This window comes from Primulina eburnea, chromosome 13 (assembly GCF_022965805.1).
Source record: "Primulina eburnea isolate SZY01 chromosome 13, ASM2296580v1, whole genome shotgun sequence".
NCBI lineage: Eukaryota > Viridiplantae > Streptophyta > Magnoliopsida > Lamiales > Gesneriaceae > Primulina > Primulina eburnea.
In genome coordinates, this window is record NC_133113.1 from 35,380,336 (window position 1) to 35,400,141 (window position 19,806).

The window sequence follows — 19,806 nt, forward strand, 5'->3', positions numbered from 1 at the left end:
ATTTCGGTGAGACCGGAAGGACCGAACCGAGATCGGAACGTACGATCAGAGTTCGCATCGTCCGTTCGGAGTTCGGAGCGTCCGAGCCAGGTGGCTGGACACATGGATGGCATGCAATAGTTCGGATCGACCGATCGTAGTTCGGATCATCCGAGACAGTTGGCTAGAGACGTGGAAGACATGCAGGATTCGGAACGTCCGAAGTAAGTTCGGAGCGTCCGACGTGTGTCAGATCGGATCGTCCGAAGTGGATCGGACCTTCCGATCGTTGTCTATAAATAGAAGCGCGAGGTCTCAGTTTAGAGTCATTCCTACGAGGTCTCAGTAGAATTAGAAGTGTTAGAAAGTCATTTCTATTTCAGATTCATCTTCTCGACTGTGACAGCAATTCTACGACGGAAGGTATACTACATGCTTTGTTTTGGGGAATCACGACTCAAATGAGATCACATTTGAGTTTCCCAACTAAAATCACATACGAGTTTTATTGTTTATATCTTGATATAGGTATTATTATAGATTTGTTTATATGCAAATCTCGTTATGCTTTGTTTACAGATCATGTTACATTGCATTAGATGTTTATTAGAACTTGTATTCAATTCCTATTATGCTTTGTTTACGGATCATGTTACATTGCATTAGATGATTATGCTTGTTTACAGATTTTGTATTCATGCATTAAGATAGGACAGTCTGGAGATCAGGCAGACTTCTAGACGTTCGGTTCTATCCCAGCTTAGGGGAAGATCACCCCCCTATTGTAGACGTGGATACAGATCAGGCCGAAGTCTAGGAATAAGACGTACCGTCACCCCGATTGGGAGGGTAGGTGATAGATCGTCTTATTCACACCGGGATCCCTAGAGTTTTAGTCGAGTCGCATCTAGACATGATTAGGCTCGCATTTCATGATTTTATATGAATGACATTCATATCAGCATGTTTCATGTTTTATAGTATTTATATGCATGTTCACATGTTTATACTGGGATTTGTTCTCACCGGTTTTCCGGCTGTTGTTATGTCTGTATGTGTGCATAACAACAGGTGGGGCAGGATTTGGGTCGAGACAGAGATGATCGTGTTAGCGTGGAAATCTCGGGCCTAGCAGATGGACCAGTAGTTGTCTGTTATTATGTACTGTCTTTTATTACTGGTTAAGGAAAACATACAGAATAATACATGTATTTGATGTTTGTATGTTGTATTTAAATAAAGAACTCATGCTCGTTTGTTTACATTAGATTTAAGGTAAAAAGCGAAAAATTGACCCACGTTTTTAATAACAATCCATTTAATCCCAAGAAAAAGAATTAGAGCCCGGGTCCCCACAACAGGTGGTATCAGAGCCGATAGTTCCGTTAGACTGAAATAGGATAGAATGAGCGGGGTAGATCGAGTCTTCTTCCTTGCTTGATGATGTGCTAGCATGATTATTGCTTTCTTATTACATGTTGTTTGGTATTTGATTAATTTCAGCATGTGATTGACTGAATCAGAACCGAGTCTAGATCAGAGGTAACTGACTAGATGATGGCTGAGACAGTTGTATATCTTGTTTACTAATCAGTTGGATTATTAGATATGCCTCCTAGAAGAGCAGCCGTACCTCTACGACCAGCAGCGCCAGAGCAGGGGAGTACATCCGGAGATTCTATGGATGTTACGGCGACCCCTATGGAGACGTTGCTGAAGCGATTCCAATCCTTTCGACCTCCCACTTTAAAAGGTACCGAGAATGCCATCGAGTGCGAAAGTTGGCTTGAAGATATTGAGATGCTATTCGACTCGTTGGAGTACAGTGATGAGAAGAGGATCAAGCTAATTGGCCATCAATTGCAAGATATAGCAAAGAATTGGTGGTTGAACATTAGGAGAGCTTTAGAGCAGCGGGGTACCGAAATTTCTTGGAAGATATTCAAGACCGAGTTTTATCAGCGATTCTTCCCTGTATCCTACCGTAAAGATAAAGGCGCTGAATTCGCAAACCTGAGGCAAGGGCCATTGAACATTGAGGAGTACGTTGCTAAATTCTCTTCTTTGCTTCGTTTTGCACCTCATGTTTCAGGAAATGACGAGGCCATGGCAGACCAATTTATCAATGGCCTAAATCCTGACATCTTTACCTTAGTAAATACTGGGAGACCCGATAATTTCTCGGATGCACTGAATCGAGCCAAGGGTGCAGAAGCAGGATTGTTGCGGCAGCGGAGTGTTCCTTATGTTGTACCAAGTCCGAGACCGCCACTACCTCCATCCCAGATTCCTCCTCCTCGATTTGAAAGCGGCGGTAGTAGCAGCGGCAAGAAGGATCAGTTGAAAGCCAAGGGGAAGCAGTTTAAAAGACCAGGGAGCAGCTCGTCCAGCTCCAGCGGATCAAAACAGAGTGGTTTTGATCAAAGTTCAAGGTTTATCGGTGGTTATTGCAGTTCCTGTGGAGGAAAGCATGCGACTGAACAGTGCCAGGGAGTTACAGGCCGATGCAACGTTTGTAGGCAACCAGGGCATTTTGCCAAAGTCTGTCCACAGAAAGGTGTACAGCAAGGCCAGAGTGGAAGAGCATCCGGTTCAGTACCTCAGTTTGAGCGGCAGGCATCGTCGGTTCACTCTTTTCAGCCTCCACCAGCACCGACTCCACCCAGAGGCCGAGGTAGTCAGACTATGACTCAACCTCCGAGGCAACAGGCCCAAGTGTTTGCGTTGACAGAGGAGCAAGCACAAGATGCACCAGATGATGTTATAGCAGGTAACTGTCTCCTTTATGGTTATCCTGCTTATATCTTGATAGATACAGGTGCATCGCATACATTCATCTCAGAACGATTTGCATTGTTGCATTCATTGCCTGTTGAGTCTTTGTTAGACGTTGTGTCTATTAATTCTCCGTTGGGAAGTGGATTAATATCTGTAACTACGGTTAGACATTGCATTCTACAGTTTGAGGGGCATGAGATTGACCTAGATTGTATAGTGTTGGGTCTAGCTGATTTTGATTGTATAGTCGGTATTGACATGCTAACGAAGTACAGAGCCACCGTGGATTGTTTCCACAAGATTGTCAGATTCAGACCCGAGATGACAGACGAGTGGAAATTCTACGGGAAGGGTTCCAGATCTCGGATTCCCTTGATTTCGGCTCTTACTATGAACAGACTGTTACAGAAAGGAGCGGATGGTTTCTTTGTTTATGCTGTAGATATGCAGAAGTCGAGCCCGGCATTGGCAGATCTGCCAGTAGTACGGGAATTTCCAGATATTTTTCCAGATGAGATCCCAGGATTACCTCCGGTTCGTGAGATAGATTTTAGCATTGAACTTGCGCCAGGTACCGTACCTATTTCGAGAGCTCCATATAGGATGGCACCCATCGAACTCAAAGAATTGAAAGCACAATTAGAAGATCTTCTAGCCAAGGGATATATCAGACCTAGTGTATCTCCTTGGGGCGCTCCGGTGCTGTTCGTGCGAAAGAAAGATGGGTCGATGCGGTTGTGTATCGATTACCGGCAGTTGAACAAGGCAACGATCAAGAATAAATATCCTTTGCCTAGGATCGATGACCTATTTGATCAGTTGCAGGGATCCTCGGTCTATTCTAAGATTGATTTACGTTCTGGTTATCATCAGCTCAGAGTTCGAGATATAGACATACCAAAGACAGCGTTTCGAACCAGGTATGGACATTACGAATTTATTGTCATGCCTTTTGGTTTAACAAATGCTCCGGCGGTATTTATGGGCTTGATGAACCAAGTGTTTCAGAGATATCTAGATGAATTTGTGATTGTCTTCATTGATGACATTTTGGTGTATTCAAAGAACAGAAATGAGCATGCAGAGCATCTCAGAATTGTTTTGCAGACGTTGAGAAACGAGCGACTGTATGCTAAATTGTCAAAGTGTGAGTTTTGGTTGAATAGAGTTGTCTTCTTAGGACATATCATTTCTGGAGATGGTATTTCTGTTGATCCGAGTAAAGTGGAAGCTGTGATTAGTTGGTCGAGACCGACTTCTGTACCAGAAATACGCAGTTTCATGGGCTTAGCCGGATACTACAGAAGATTTATCAAAGATTTCTCCAGTATTGCAAAACCAATAACTCAATTAACACAAAAGAATGCACCATTTGTTTGGTCAGAGGAGTGTGAGTCTAGCTTTGTTGAATTGAAGAAAAGGCTGACCAGTGCTCCAGTATTGACGATACCTTCAGGTACAGGTGATTTTGTTGTATATTGTGATGCTTCTCATAGAGGTTTGGGATGTGTTCTTATGCAGCGAGGTCATGTGATCGCATACGCCTCAAGACAATTGAAGCCACATGAAGTTCGATACCCCATTCATGACCTTGAATTGGCGGCTATCGTGTTTGCATTAAAGATTTGGCGTCATTATCTCTATGGCGAGAAATTTGAGATCTTTTCCGATCACAAGAGCTTAAAGTACCTATTTTCTCAATCAGAATTGAATATGAGGCAACGTAGATAGCTAGATCTTCTGAAAGACTTTGACTGTGAAATCAAATATTATCCAGGAAAGTCAAATGCAGCAGCCGATGCCTTGAGTCGTAAGGTATGTTCTTTGTCCTTATCGACGATAGGTGTTAACAAGTTAGTTGAAAATTGCTGTACATCTGGATTAGAATTTGATACAGATAGTAAGCCACTACGACTCTTTACGATCCAAGTTGAGCCCAATTTGATTATGAGGATTAAGGAAGCACAAAGAACTGATCAGAATGTGCAAAGATCAATCCAAATGGTCAGATCAGGGCATGTATCAGAATATCAGGTACGAGATCATGTGTTGTACGTGAATAACCGTCTAGTTGTGCCAGATGTTGCAGATTTGAGACAGCAGATTCTGACGGAGGCACATTGTAGTCGGTTCAGCATCCATCCTGGTGGCAGAAAGATGTACAATGACTTGAAGACACAGTTCTGGTGGAAGCAAATGAAGTCAGACATTGCCGAATTTGTGTCTAAATGCTTGAACTGCCAACAGGTGAAGGCCGAGAGGAAGAAGCCGGGGGGTTTACTTCAGAGTTTATCCATTCCAGAATGGAAATGGGATCACATTTCCATGGATTTCGTGACGAAGTTACCTCGATCATCCAGAGGTTGTGATGCGATTTGGGTCATTATTGACAGACTGACCAAATCCGCATGTTTCATTCCATATAGAATGACGTTTAGACAGGATCAGATGGCGGAGATTTATATTCGCGAGGTAGTCAGATTGCATGGAGTGCCGAAGTCTATCGTATCAGATCGTGATCCACGATTCACTTCTCACTTCTGGCACAGTTTACAGCAGGCCTTAGGTACGACATTACACCTGAGTACTGCTTATCATCCTCAGACAGACGGACAGTCAGAGCGGACTATACAGACATTAGAGGATATGTTAAGAGCCGTAGTGCTAGATTTTGGCATTGATTGGCAAGATTCTCTACCTCTTTGCGAATTCTCTTATAATAACAGCTATCAGACAAGCATTGAGATGGCACCGTTTGAAGCTTTGTATGGCAAGAGGTGCAGATCTCCGCTATATTGGGATGATGTTTCAGAAGTACCAGAACTTGGGCCAGATATGATTCGTGACATGACTGAGAAGGTAAAGATCATTCAGAAACGAATGAAGACAGCACAAGATCGACAAGCAAAGTACGCCAATATCAGACGTAGACCGTTAGTATTTGAGGCGGGAGATAGAGTGTTTTTAAAGATTTCTCCATTCAGAGGCGTTGTTCGATTTGGCAAACGCGGAAAACTCTCTCCTCGATACATTGGTCCTTACGAGATTCTTGAAAAGATTGGCGATCGAGCTTATCGACTTGCTCTTCCTCCTTCCTTATCCGGAATACATGACGTATTTCATGTATCAATGTTACGCAGATATATGCCAGATGTTTCTCATGTTATTCAACCGAACGAAGCTGAACTTGATCAAACCTTGAGCTATATAGAACGACCGATACAGATTCTTGATCGAAAGGACAAACAGCTCAGAACGAAGACCATTCCACTTGTGAAAGTTCAGTGGAGTCGACATGGCATTGAGGAAGCGACGTGGGAAACGGAAGAAAACATGAGGCAGAAACACCCCGAGTTATTTATATGATATGAGTATGTATTCAGTTTTAGATTATCAAACTGTTTTAAATAATTTGTATGATTACTTCAGTTCGAGGACGAACTTCTGTCTTAGAGGGGGAGAAATGTAATGCCCGGAACAATGATTGACATATACGAATATGTTGTGAAGATTGTACATAACCATAAGAAATAAGAAATGATATCATATATGATTTTCAGTATGATTATGACTTGTTGAGACCGAAGTATTGTATTGGATTATGATTGAGAATATGATAGTGTTGATATCTATTGAGAATTAGATTGACCGGCATCGAGAATATTGGAGTATTTATATTTCGGTGAGACCGGAAGGACCGAACCGAGATCGGAACGTACGATCAGAGTTCGCATCGTCCGTTCGGAGTTCGGAGCGTCCGAGCCAGGTGGCTGGACACATGGATGGCATGCAATAGTTCGGATCGACCGATCGTAGTTCGGATCATCCGAGACAGTTGGCTAGAGACGTGGAAGACATGCAGGATTCGGAACGTCCGAAGTAAGTTCGGAGCGTCCGACGTGTGTCAGATCGGATCGTCCGAAGTGGATCGGACCTTCCGATCGTTGTCTATAAATAGAAGCGCGAGGTCTCAGTTTAGAGTCATTCCTACGAGGTCTCAGTAGAATTAGAAGTGTTAGAAAGTCATTTCTATTTCAGATTCATCTTCTCGACTGTGACAGCAATTCTACGACGGAAGGTATACTACATGCTTTGTTTTGGGGAATCACGACTCAAATGAGATCACATTTGAGTTTCCCAACTAAAATCACATACGAGTTTTATTGTTTATATCTTGATATAGGTATTATTATAGATTTGTTTATATGCAAATCTCGTTATGCTTTGTTTACAGATCATGTTACATTGCATTAGATGTTTATTAGAACTTGTATTCAATTCCTATTATGCTTTGTTTACGGATCATGTTACATTGCATTAGATGATTATGCTTGTTTACAGATTTTGTATTCATGCATTAAGATAGGACAGTCTGGAGATCAGGCAGACTTCTAGACGTTCGGTTCTATCCCAGCTTAGGGGAAGATCACCCCCCTATTGTAGACGTGGATACAGATCAGGCCGAAGTCTAGGAATAAGACGTACCGTCACCCCGATTGGGAGGGTAGGTGATAGATCGTCTTATTCACACCGGGATCCCTAGAGTTTTAGTCGAGTCGCATCTAGACATGATTAGGCTCGCATTTCATGATTTTATATGAATGACATTCATATCAGCATGTTTCATGTTTTATAGTATTTATATGCATGTTCACATGTTTATACTGGGATTTGTTCTCACCGGTTTTCCGGCTGTTGTTATGTCTGTATGTGTGCATAACAACAGGTGGGGCAGGATTTGGGTCGAGACAGAGATGATCGTGTTAGCGTGGAAATCTCGGGCCTAGCAGATGGACCAGTAGTTGTCTGTTATTATGTACTGTCTTTTATTACTGGTTAAGGAAAACATACAGAATAATACATGTATTTGATGTTTGTATGTTGTATTTAAATAAAGAACTCATGCTCGTTTGTTTACATTAGATTTAAGGTAAAAAGCGAAAAATTGACCCACGTTTTTAATAACAATCCATTTAATCCCAAGAAAAAGAATTAGAGCCCGGGTCCCCACATGAGTAAACAATCTTTAGGACAAGCTTGGTTGAGGTCATAAAAATCCACACGTATTACATTTCCCCGAGAATTTGAGGCACAAGAACAACATTAGATAACCATCTCGGAAACTGCACCTCTTGGATGTGCCTGACTTTGCAAAAAAAAAAAAAAAAACTTCCCGATCATCCCTAATTTCCCGTATGTTCTTCCCACAAGAAACTTCATCTTTTGGCAAAGTGCGGAAGCTACATGAATGAAATGAACAAGACAAGAAAAGAAAATATACCAACAAACAATAGTAACGACCAATTAAAACTAAGTGAACAAATCAGTTGGAGAATAACCTGCAAACCAAACCATTAACACCAACTGGCCGTGTACGTCGCATTCTAACGACCAAGATCAAGAACACACGAAGAAGATAAATAAAATAAATTATTGATGACAACAAAAACAAATGGAAAGGAAAAGGAAAAAGAGCACAACCGGATAGTCCAAACAATCAGACCTGCAAAAAATCGTTTTTTCAGTCATGATTGTAATATAAGAAGTCAATGCGAGTCTGGGAATCATTTAAATAATTTAATAGTCAATTTATTGAATAGTGGGTCAAACCATTTGAGCAGTAAATGCATGCAAAGAAAACCAAATAATGCATGCATTCAACTATTTATTTACTACTATGCGTTGATTAATTAATGCATTGTGTACGTACAGCCAATACGCAGATCATTTTAGTTTATAAAAAATTATATATCTTTATTTTTGATCCAATATAATTTGTCTTTAAAATTGTACTCGTGGAAGATTCTGATCCCGGCCACCAAAATCATAATTTCTATGAAAGAGTCGGAAAATGAATAATAGCTTTTGCTCATCTTGCTACAATGTAGGGACAATTAAAAAAATAGGATTGAGACATAAAGTTTTTAAAAAAAAAGGACTCTGACTTTTTTTTAAAAAAAAAGAAGGAATTGACTCTTGATTATAAATTAAACCTTAATTAAATTTTTAATTTAATAAATTAATTATTCTTTTTTTTTTCTCCGCCTATATTCTTCCACCCAGAAAAATTGGTCGACCGAATTTTCTTTTCGGTCGACCAAGAAAAAATTGGTCTTTTCTTGGTCGACCAAATTTTTTCTCGGTCGACCAAAAAAAATTTGGTCGACCGACCAAGAAAAAATTGGTCGACCAAATTTTTTTCTCGGTCGACCAAGAAAAAATTGGTCGACCGATTAAATTGGGTCGATCAAGAAGAAATTTTTCGTGTGGTTTGGTATAGAAGAAAAGCGTCATATTTGCGACGGTTATAATAAAACCGTCGCTGAAAGCAGATCGGCGACGGTTATGGTTTAACCGTCGCAAAGTAGCGACGGTTTAAAACCAACCGTCGCTAATTTGCGACCGTTAACATATAACCGTCGCAAAGCTTGGTCGACCCGAAGAATTTTGCTTGGTCGACGGTCGACCCAACTTGGTCTACCCATATTTTTGGGTACATCAAGAAAAGTTGGGTAGACCCAAATTTAGGGAGTTGTTTGGTCGACCGAAGATACATTGCTTGGTCGATCCAAGATTTTGGGTCGACCCAAGATAATTACTTAATTTTGACGGATAATTACACAATTTTGATCAATGTTGCATGTTTTTAACATATGAATCACATAATTTCACAAGTATGTTCCATAATGTTACATGTTATGACATATGAGTCACAATTTCACAATTATGTTATATGTTTTGACATATGAATCAGAATTTCACAACTATGTTACATGTTTTAATATATGAATCATAATTTCACAATTATGTTATATGTTTTAACATAATTTCACAAATTTCACAATTATGTTATATGTTTTTTAACATAAAAATCACAATTTCACAATTACGTTACATGTTTTAACATATGAATCATAATTTCACAATTAAGTTATATGTTTTTTAACATAAGAATCATAATTACACAATTTTGACCAATGTTGCTCGACAATCGTAGATGTTTAATCCATTAATTGATTAATATAGGAATAACATATTTTCACATATATGTTTTATAATGTTACATGTTTCGACCCAAAAGACTGGAATTTTGGGTCTACTCAAAAGGCTGAAACTTTGGGTCGACCCAAGTTGGTACATAATGTTACTTTGTCGACCCAAGTTAAATATGTGTTTCATATGTTAAATCTTGTAATATTATGTAATGAAATTGTGATTAATATGTTAAAACATGCAATATAGTTGTGAAATTAAGATCTATATGTTAAAACATGTAATTGTGATTTTTATGTTAAAACATGTAATTCAATTGAAATTGCGATTCATATGTTAAAACATGTAACATAATAAGTTAAAACATATAACATTATAGAACATACTATACTTGTGATTATGTAACTGTGATTTATATATTCAAACATGTAACATAATTGTGATTCATATGTTAAAACATATAATTGTGATTTTTACGTTAAAACATGTAATTCAATTGAAATTGTGATAACATATAATTGTGATTTTTATGTTAAAACATGTAACATCGTTGTGAAATTGTGATTTATATGTCAAAACATGTAACATAATAAGTCAAAACATATAAAATTATAGAACATACTATACTTGTGATTATGTAATTATGATTTATATATTCAAACATGTAACACAATTGTGATTCATATGTTAAAACATGTAATTGTGATTTATATGTTAAAACATGTAACATAGTTATAAATGATGATTTATATGTCAAAAAATGTAACATAATAAGTTAAACATATAACATTATAGAACATACTATACTTGTGATTATGTAATTGTGATTTATATATTCAAACATGTAACAAAATTGTGATTCATATGTTAAAACATGTAATTGTGATTATTATGTTAAAACATGTAATTCAATTGAAATTGTGATAACATATAATTGTGATTTTTATATTAAAACATGTAATTCAATTGAAATTGTGATTCATATGTTAAAACATGTAACATCGTTGTGAAATTGTGATTTATATGTCAAAACATGTTACATAATAAGTCAAAACATATAAAATTATAGAACATACTATACTTGTGATTATTAAATTATGATTTATATATTCAAACATGTAACACAATTGTGATTCATATGTTAAAACATGTAATTGTGATTTTTATGTTAAAACATGTAATTCAATTGAAATTGTGATAACATAGAATTGTGATTTTTATGTTAAAACATTTAATTCAATTGAAATTGTGATTTATATGTTAAAACATGTAACATAGTTGTAAAATTATGATTTATATGTCAAAAAATGTAACATAATAAGTTAAACATATAACATTATATAACATACTATACTTGTGATTATGTAATTGTGATTTATATATTCAAACATGTAACAGAATTATGATTCATATGTTAAAACATGTAATTGTGATTTTTATGTTAAAACATTTATTCAATTGAAATTGCGATAACATATAATTGTGATTTTTATATTAAAACATGTAATTCAATTGAAATTGTGATTCATATGTTAAAACATGTAACATAGTTGTGAAATTGTGATTTATATGTCAAAACATGTAACATAATAAGTTAAAACACATAACATTATAGAATATACTATACATGTGATTATGTAATTGTGATTTATATATTCAAACATGTAACATAATTGTGATTCATATGTTAAAATATGTAACATACTTGTGAAATTGTGATTTATATGTCAAAACATGTAACATTATAAAACATACATGTGAAATTATGTGATTCATATATTAATCAATTAATGGATTAAACATCTACGATTGTCGAGCAACATTGGTCAAAATTGTGTAATTATGATTTTTATGTTAAAAAACATATAACTTAATTGTGAAATTATGATTTATATATTAAAACATGTAACGTAATTTTGAAATTGTGATTTATATGTTAAAAAACATATAACATAATTGTGAAATTATGTTAAAACATATAACATAATTGTGACATTATGATTCATATTTTAAAACATGTAACATAGTTGTAAAATTCTGATTCATATGTCAAAATATATAACATAATTGTGAAATTATGATTCATATGTCAAAACATATAACATAATTGTGAAATTGTGACTTATATGTCATAACATGTAACATTATGGAACATACTTGTGAAATTATGTGATTCATATGTTAAAAACATGCAACATTGGTCAAAATTGTGTAATTATCCGTCAAAATTAAGTAATTATCGGTCATATTTGTCAAATCAATGGATTCATGTGTCAGAAAAAGAGTCGACCCAAAAGCAACCTTGATCGACCCAAAATCAAGTTCTCTTGCACTGCCCCTTCCAACAGGTTTCGAAGATAAAAATCCTTTGACCCAAAATATTGTGGGGAGTGGTCTACACAATCTATTTGCGATTAGCTCATAACCGTCGCTAATAGCGACGGTTAATATTAAACCGTCGCAATATGAAGTTTTGCGACGGATAGCGACGGTTTTTAACCGTCGCAAATATCAAAAAGCGACGGCTTAGAAAACCGTCGCAAATATCAAAAAGCGACGGCTTAGATTGGACAACCGTCGCTAATTTTGGTCGACCATTTATTTTGGGGTCGACCAAACCATAATGTCGACCAAATCGACCAAGTTTTGGTCGACCTACGTAAAGTTCAGACACGCTTCGGTCGACATTTTTTTTTGCGGAAGAAAAATTTAATTTAAAGTTGATTAAATGAATTTAATATTAAAAATTTAAGTTAATAGTTAATTTACACTTAAACAGAAGGATATTTTTGTAAATTGAGTTGTCAATCTTTTTTTTAAATAGAATAGGATTGAGTCCCTTTTCCCTAAATTTCACCTAAAATGTACTAATTTGGTCCATTTGCTCCTGCATTGCAATTACTAAGGTTGAAGTGCCCCCAAAACACCACCGTTTCGAAAATAACGGACTTCTGGTCGTCAAAAACCGAGTTCTGCAATACCCTCGGAGGTGCCTCTACTGGTACTCTTTCTGCTTTAATGGCAAACCTGTTACCCTAAACGAAAATGCAAAGGCTCTTGAACCAAAACGCATCTGCCTTGAGAAAGTCAGCGATGGATCTTATATCATCGTGACCCTTCGCAGTTGGATTCCATCGAAACAGGGTCTCACTGCAAGTATCACGAAGTTGTTGCTGACTGCTGAGTACTCTGCCAGTTTAACTACTTCAAGTCCATCAATGGTGGGTGTGTTATTTGCGCTTTAGTTATTACGTCCTCACATCAGCTCCACAACAAATATTGAGATGATTTAAATTTGCGGGGTTATTCCACCTTATAGATTAGTTTTTTGGCTTAGATACTCATATGGTCTAACATCAGTAGTTTCATTTTCACCAATAATCAAAGCATCGGGAGCGTCTCTCCTACCTAAAAGGCCAATATTTTGTATTTGTGCCCTTATCTAGAACTTATGGTCTCATTGTAATCCATCAGAAGAGCTTTTATCAAATGAAGCTTACTTGAGTTCGGGCGGAAAAGGCAATACCACAAGAAGTAAGAAGAGTATTTACAATCGGGTAGCCTTTCACATCAAATCACGGTGGCCAAATTCTTTTTGGTCCAGCAGATGGATACCTCTACATAATGATGGGAGACGGGGAAGCAAAGGCGATCCCTATAATTTCGCACAGAATAAGAAATCTGTACTTGGAAAAATCATTAGAGTTGATATAGACACCATACCTATTGAGTCTTGACAATAGAAAAACCCATTCTATTCATACTTTGCAGCATCTGTTTATGCACAATCGTCTTCTATGATTACTGATTTCAACCATTTTCAGGTGAAGAGGAGATAGTAAAGCTCAACTTGCGGGGAAAATATTATGTCCCACAAGATAACCTTCTTCCGAAGATACAGAAATGGCACCAGAAATCTGGGCCTACGGTCTCAGGAATCCATGGCGTTGCAGCTTTGATTCAGAAAGGCCTTCTTACTTCCTTTGTGCAGACATTGGACAGGTTTATACACCATCATTTCAAGCTTTACTTCTAAGATTTTTATCTTCTTCTGCATTTGCATTCCAGTTACTGATTCAAAGCAGAAATTTTCATGAAAATTTTTGCATCCAATTCTCAATCTCGAATCTTCCAGGATCAGTATGAAGAGGTAAACATCATCTCCAAGGGTGGAAACTACGGGTGGCGAACTTATGAAGGTCCTCTTCTCTTCCAACCTCAAAAAACTCCAGGAGGAAACACATCTGCAGATTCCATAGATCCCATCTTCCCTGTAGCGGGATACAGCCACTCCGACATAAACAAGCTTAGTTCAGCAGCTATATCTGGTGGATACTTCTATCGAGCCAAGACCGATCCATGCACTTATGGAAGGTAAAACACAAGGCGCCGCTTTTATTTTTTCTCACCATCTCACTTTATTTAGTTGTAGCAACATCTAAAATCCTCTATTTTATAGTTACCTGTATGGAGATCTGTATGCAAGACACATTTGGGCAACTCAAATGGTCAGATAGACCCCTCACATAAACATAAGTGATTATTTCTTCAATTTTATGAAGCTGAAACTACAGTATCTAGAATACAAGAGTGTTCTGGTTTGCTGATTAAGCAAATACAATAATCCACAGACTACAAATTATGCACAGATATTAAACTTGCGGTAAGCTATATTTCAACTCGCCCATGAGACATTTGAACTTTGATTGTCAAAAATTATTTGGCCCCTTGACCACCAGCTTCAAGTGAAGGCTAGGTAAAAGAGGATTTTGTTACACAAGAAAACAATGTTAATCCGTAAACTATAATCTACGAACATTATAAATTCAAACGCTATGGAGAAACTGAGATTTGTTTCTACACAGTATTATGAGGAAGACGATTTTTAGCATTTGTGAACCATTAGAACTACAAAAATTTGGGGCTCCAAAGAAACTGGAACAAGACGTGAATGAAAGAAAATAGAAGTAAACCAGAAATGCCCCAGAGAATCATACCAGCTAGCTCAAACAATTTACAAGCTACCAAAAAATATCTCCAGTGGGTGATTCAAATGTTGAATCTTTTTATACTGTCATCTCATGTTGCAGCATAAGGGTTTTCCTTGAATTTGCAATTTTTCCCATAGGCAAGTCATCTGTTTCGGAGATTGATAATGTGCGGTATGATAATCTTCAATGCATCCAAACTGACAGAACTTTAAGCTATGCACATATTTCACGGGTTTCGAGTGATTAAACTGCTCTACCCACATTCCCATGCTAACATCTTCCATCTTGAATAACTGCTTCATGGTTTTAAAAGAAAAAAATAATCAAACAAGGGCTTGTTTTCACCAGCAAAAACAACATACCTAGGCGGAATGACTCACTCTTAGTTTATGCAACTCAAACTCGGTAATGACATAATGTGCTATGTCAGATGACACGATATAACCAGGTCCATTCGCATATGGTGGATAGAATTCTTCTGGCCATTCCTGAAGGTCCCCAAGAAGATGATACGAGTGACCATAAAGACAGCATAATATGTTTTCAATAAAGGAAAAAAATCAATTCTTAAGGGCAAAAAACATTTATGTCATGCAATTTCATTGTTCTCTTTTTTTTCTTCTTGTTTTCTCATTCCCCCTTGTCCCAAATAGATATGAGGCGAAGTTTCAGAACTTTTGCAAGATGCATATTCAAAATTAAGTGCTCCGACATAATCATTTTATAATGATTACTAGAAAATCTACAAGATTCGAAAATCAAGCAGACATTCCGAAGAAATATAACAGGAAAGAAAATACAAAATCATACCTCATATGTTACAGCCCATTTACCATGTCGAAGAGGCTTGTGATAGTAGTTAATATTTCCAATATAGAAACTTTTAAAGGGTTGAATTTTTCTCATTTCCATCATCACAGAATCTATCCTTACAAATGTATCATCATCACATTTCATGATGTACTTAGCAGCCACTGTGCGAACCTACGACAGAAAAGATACATGAATACTAAAGGGAATATAAGAGAAAGCAAAGGGATGAAATCTTGAATATCGCTAAGGTGACTCACCCCATACTCACAAATTGCAACAGTCTTTAGTACAACAAGATCATAATTATCCATGTAAGACACGATGACAATGTCGCCGAAGAACTCCGCCTCTTTCATGAGCTCCACATTCACTTCCTTTCTAGCATGCTACCAAGATGTGAATTCAAGAAATATAGACATCAAACATGTGGCATTTGTATGTGATGGAGTCTCAACTGATATTCCTATTTATACTGGACTTACCATTGCTACAAAAAATCGAGCCAGGACATTCGAAGATTTGACCGATTTATGCTGCATCCATGATTTTCTGACTGCCATCCGTTCTGCAAAATGATTACCGGCAGAGAGGATACCGATAAAGAAATCCACTGGTTGAGCTGGAAGTCCCGGGGCTCTCCATTTCTTGGATAGCTCGAGATATCTCTGTGGAGCAGTATTTGGATGTGAAGTGGGCAAAGAAGCTGCAAATACGGTATGGACATCAACATCCCCACTCAAAAAGAGGCCTGTGGCATCCTCGAGAGTAAAACCCTGTCAAAATCGATCGACGTTTCAGCTGCCTAGCACAACTTCTTGATACAATAAATAATCACTGCAAAACTTCTTACAGGCCGATATGAAAAGGATGAAATATGTCTTCCATCTACATTTATATGAAAGCCTTCAAGCCCGGCACTGAGCGTAAGGACAAACAACTTGTTCTCAGCAAAAGGAAAGGGCCAATCAACCGTAACCTTCTTTGTCCTCCCAATCAGCCTGTTCAACCACCACGAGGCTTTTGATTCTTCAGATCCACTGTCATCATCACGAATCCATTTTTCGCATTTTACCTGTCCATCAACTATATACAGTCTACATGTCAACTGATGCACAAATTATGCACCACGTGATTATAAACAGTTATGAAGGCAGGTTTAAACTTCTCAATAACCAACCACAAAGAAAAACAATAATGATAATCCCACACGCACGCGCACAAATGCGAACCACCTAATGTAGTGCGCGAATTACCTCTAGATTGCCAAATCACATTCAACTTACCATGGACTAACCACGACCTGTACTCTTATAGCATTTGATGGAATGTCATTATAAATTCTTACTGATAAATAATTCAAAATCATCCCATATGTATACCTTCGGTCCTAAACACAGATTCTAGACAGAATCAAGAAATGAATATCCTAATCCAATAGTATCAACAGCTATCCAAAAAGAAAAGAAAAAAAAGAATCCAAAACAAAATCAACAATTCGCTAATAAGAAATATATAAACACCTGAATTTGGTTACATGCATTTCTATAGAAAATGAAGCCATATTAAATATTCCCTCACCAGTTTCCTCATCAGCCCTGGACTTCCACCCTTCACACCGTTGAGCAGAACCCCACTGCATTCTATAGCATGTGTTCTGCTCTATCACCGGATGCCTGCTCCAGTCTCCCTTAAGCCTCGGATTAAAATGCAATATCCTTGGTGGATCCTCACCATCCACAGCGCTCAATCCCTGCAACTCCATGACAAACTGTGATACCATCGTGCTCTCTCTACTCTCCGTCACCATTGCAATCTTGGAATCGTTAACCATTTGAGCCCACAGAGGTTTCCCCACCACCGTAACATGGGATCCCAACGACAACCCACAAGGTATCACCATCAATTTCGCTTTCTTCACAAAATTATCACCAGACAACAATGCCGAATTCGGGCAAGGCTCCGCATCTTGCTTTAGCGCGGGGTTCTCTGCCTCTGACGAGAACTTTCCAGATTCCAAATCCTTCAAAACTTTCTTTCCCAACACAAACGCGTCCCTAGCTACTCTATGCAACTGCGAGAATTCATCTTTAGTAATACCATCATACACATTATCATCGAAAATAAGGCCTGAAATCTTCCTAAACTCGCCCATTTTGCGCTCCGGCATTAAAAAAACTCGACTTTCCGTATCTTGTCTTGAAAACTGATTATCATTTTGGGTTCGGGAGATAGGATTGGAGACGAAGGTTACAGAGGGCTCTCCCTCTGGGGATTCTAATCCCAACCCAGTTTTTAAAACCATAGGAATCTCAAAGCTAACCAGGATTAGATACATAGCCAGCAAACCCATCATGACTTGAATCGGCCGGAGACGACTTAGGGTGATGAGCGAGTCGAACTTTGCTCGCTTAACGGTACCCATTTCAAAAGGAACAAGGAAAAAAAATCAAAACAATCAAAAGCTGGCTTCCAAGCCAAAATTTTGTGTGGGTCTTCACTTTCTAAGAAGAACGCGACAACGAAAAGCAGATCGAGGGCTTCTTTTCCAGATATTAATCGTTCAAAAGAAAATATCGAAACCGAGCTCGCAACAGTACCAAGATCAAGGATATACACAAGATATGAAAGGAGACAGAGAGCCTATGTGCATCGATTTAGAGAGTGGAAATTGATGAGTGATTGTGAGATGGCATTAAAGACGAAAACTTTTTTGGAGGGGCAACATATCAGATTGGGGAAGCGGTTAGAAGCAGTTCTTGAAACGACAAGACGACAGCGTGTGCATTAAAAATTTATTTATGTTTGGGGATGCTCAAATCAATTTCTATTTAAGGTAAAAGTATAGAAAGATGAGAAAATGTGTTTCTCAAAAATGAAAAAGACCACTTTTTGATTGAACATAGTAAATTCATTGATTAAACAATTATACGATTCAACCGCAATAGCCTGATAACTCATGTAACAAGCTAGCATTTTCTCCAGCCGAGCAAGAGATTTCATCGGCAATAAGACATGCACAGGATTAAACTAGCCCTCTTTGAGTTTAGGCATTCAATCTCAATTCTAACAACAGTTTCAAACTTAACTTTGAGATGTGCATTATTAAGTTTATAGCTAAAAATAAAATGTTATATTTCACCGGCCAAGCTTCAACACACCAAAAGAAGAACCATGGAATAGTAGGGGGGGCAGAGATGAAAACTACGGTCCAATCCCTAGCTTCCTCGCATGCACCCATTTTTTTTTGGCAATTTGTCGAGGTATCATATGGAATCTTAAATCCTAAAACAAAATATTCATATATGCGCTAATAAATCATCATAACATCTTCCACTACAAGACACATGCATGCAGAATATTGGAAAGAGAGAGAATGCATTATGCATGAAAAGTGTGCACAGCAATCAATCTCGTCCAACCTATTCAATGGAGAACGGGAGACTCACGCACAAAAACAAATACATAAATGCGTCTTGGAAAAAGAAAACTTAATTAATCTATAGATTGCAAAATATGGCGGAGAATGCTAAATTTGGTATGCATCTCTAATGAGCTGCCCCGGTCCCATTCAGCATGCATGTTGCAAGCATACAAATGCAATTCAACGATATACTTCATCCGGCATTGAATGCCAAGAACGTTAATTGCAACAAATTTCTTAACCAAAAAAAAAAATAAAAAAATCAATAATGTCGTGTAGTGCATGGGATCCATCCAAGAATTGATTATTAATCCATGTTTTTCGATCAAGGACTCTCAGTAGTGCAATTTCCCGGCCCGCCCTTGAGAGTAGTTTCATCCAGGAATTGCATCTCAACCCAACCACAAACCACGTATACATGCGATCTTTCTTCATACCACGCGGCCAAACCCTCGCGCAATATTCCATCATACTTGAGTTTAAAATTCAATGGCTTATGAAGTTTTTGGGATTCCAGAAGCGCTGTTGGAACGAACGAGGCAGGGACCGATACCGTCGTCCTGTTTATGCTCACATTGAACATAATATTACTCCCAATCTCGAGAAAGAAGTCTCCTGTTCTCGTAACCCATAATAACTCATGATCGAGGAATATAGAAAGCACTGAGTTTTCATGATAAATACTTCTCTCGCCATTGTTTGTTATGTTGAACGCAACATCACATTTCCCCGTCACTTGTGAAGCCGACACCTGGAACTCCGAAATCGTCAATGAATCTAGAGAAAATTCATGATCAAACCTATCGTCTAATCGGAGTTGAGTGTTCATAT

General features: G+C 37.7%; 1 protein-coding gene and 1 pseudogene across 1 annotated transcript; one reads left to right on the forward strand and one right to left on the reverse strand.

Moving 5' to 3' along the window:
* Positions 1–12,621: 12,621 nt before the first annotated feature.
* LOC140810539 (HIPL1 protein-like) lies at positions 12,622–14,417 on the forward strand (annotated as a pseudogene).
* A 169-nt stretch (positions 14,418–14,586) lies between these two features.
* Positions 14,587–18,358, reverse strand: LOC140808676 (hydroxyproline O-galactosyltransferase GALT6-like). The gene is made up of 7 exons (XM_073165836.1): positions 17,133–18,358; positions 16,405–16,637; positions 16,037–16,327; positions 15,812–15,940; positions 15,552–15,725; positions 15,122–15,229; positions 14,587–15,034 (listed from the first exon to the last, which is right to left on the reverse strand). The coding sequence occupies exons 1-7, from the start codon at positions 17,974–17,976 to the stop codon at positions 14,825–14,827; spliced, it is 1,989 nt and encodes a 662-aa protein (XP_073021937.1). The 5' UTR covers positions 17,977–18,358; the 3' UTR covers positions 14,587–14,824.
* Positions 18,359–19,806: the final 1,448 nt, after the last annotated feature.

Coding starts and splice junctions, on each gene's coding strand:
- LOC140808676 (XM_073165836.1), bottom strand. CDS start 17,976: ATGGGTACCGTTAAGCGAGCAAAGTTCGACTCGCTCATCACCCTAAGT. Junction 16,328..16,404: donor CATCCTTTTCATATCGGCCT/GTAAGAAGTTTT, acceptor CGATTTTGACAG/GGTTTTACTCTCGAGGATGC. Junction 15,941..16,036: donor CTCGATTTTTTGTAGCAATG/GTAAGTCCAGTA, acceptor ACATCTTGGTAG/CATGCTAGAAAGGAAGTGAA.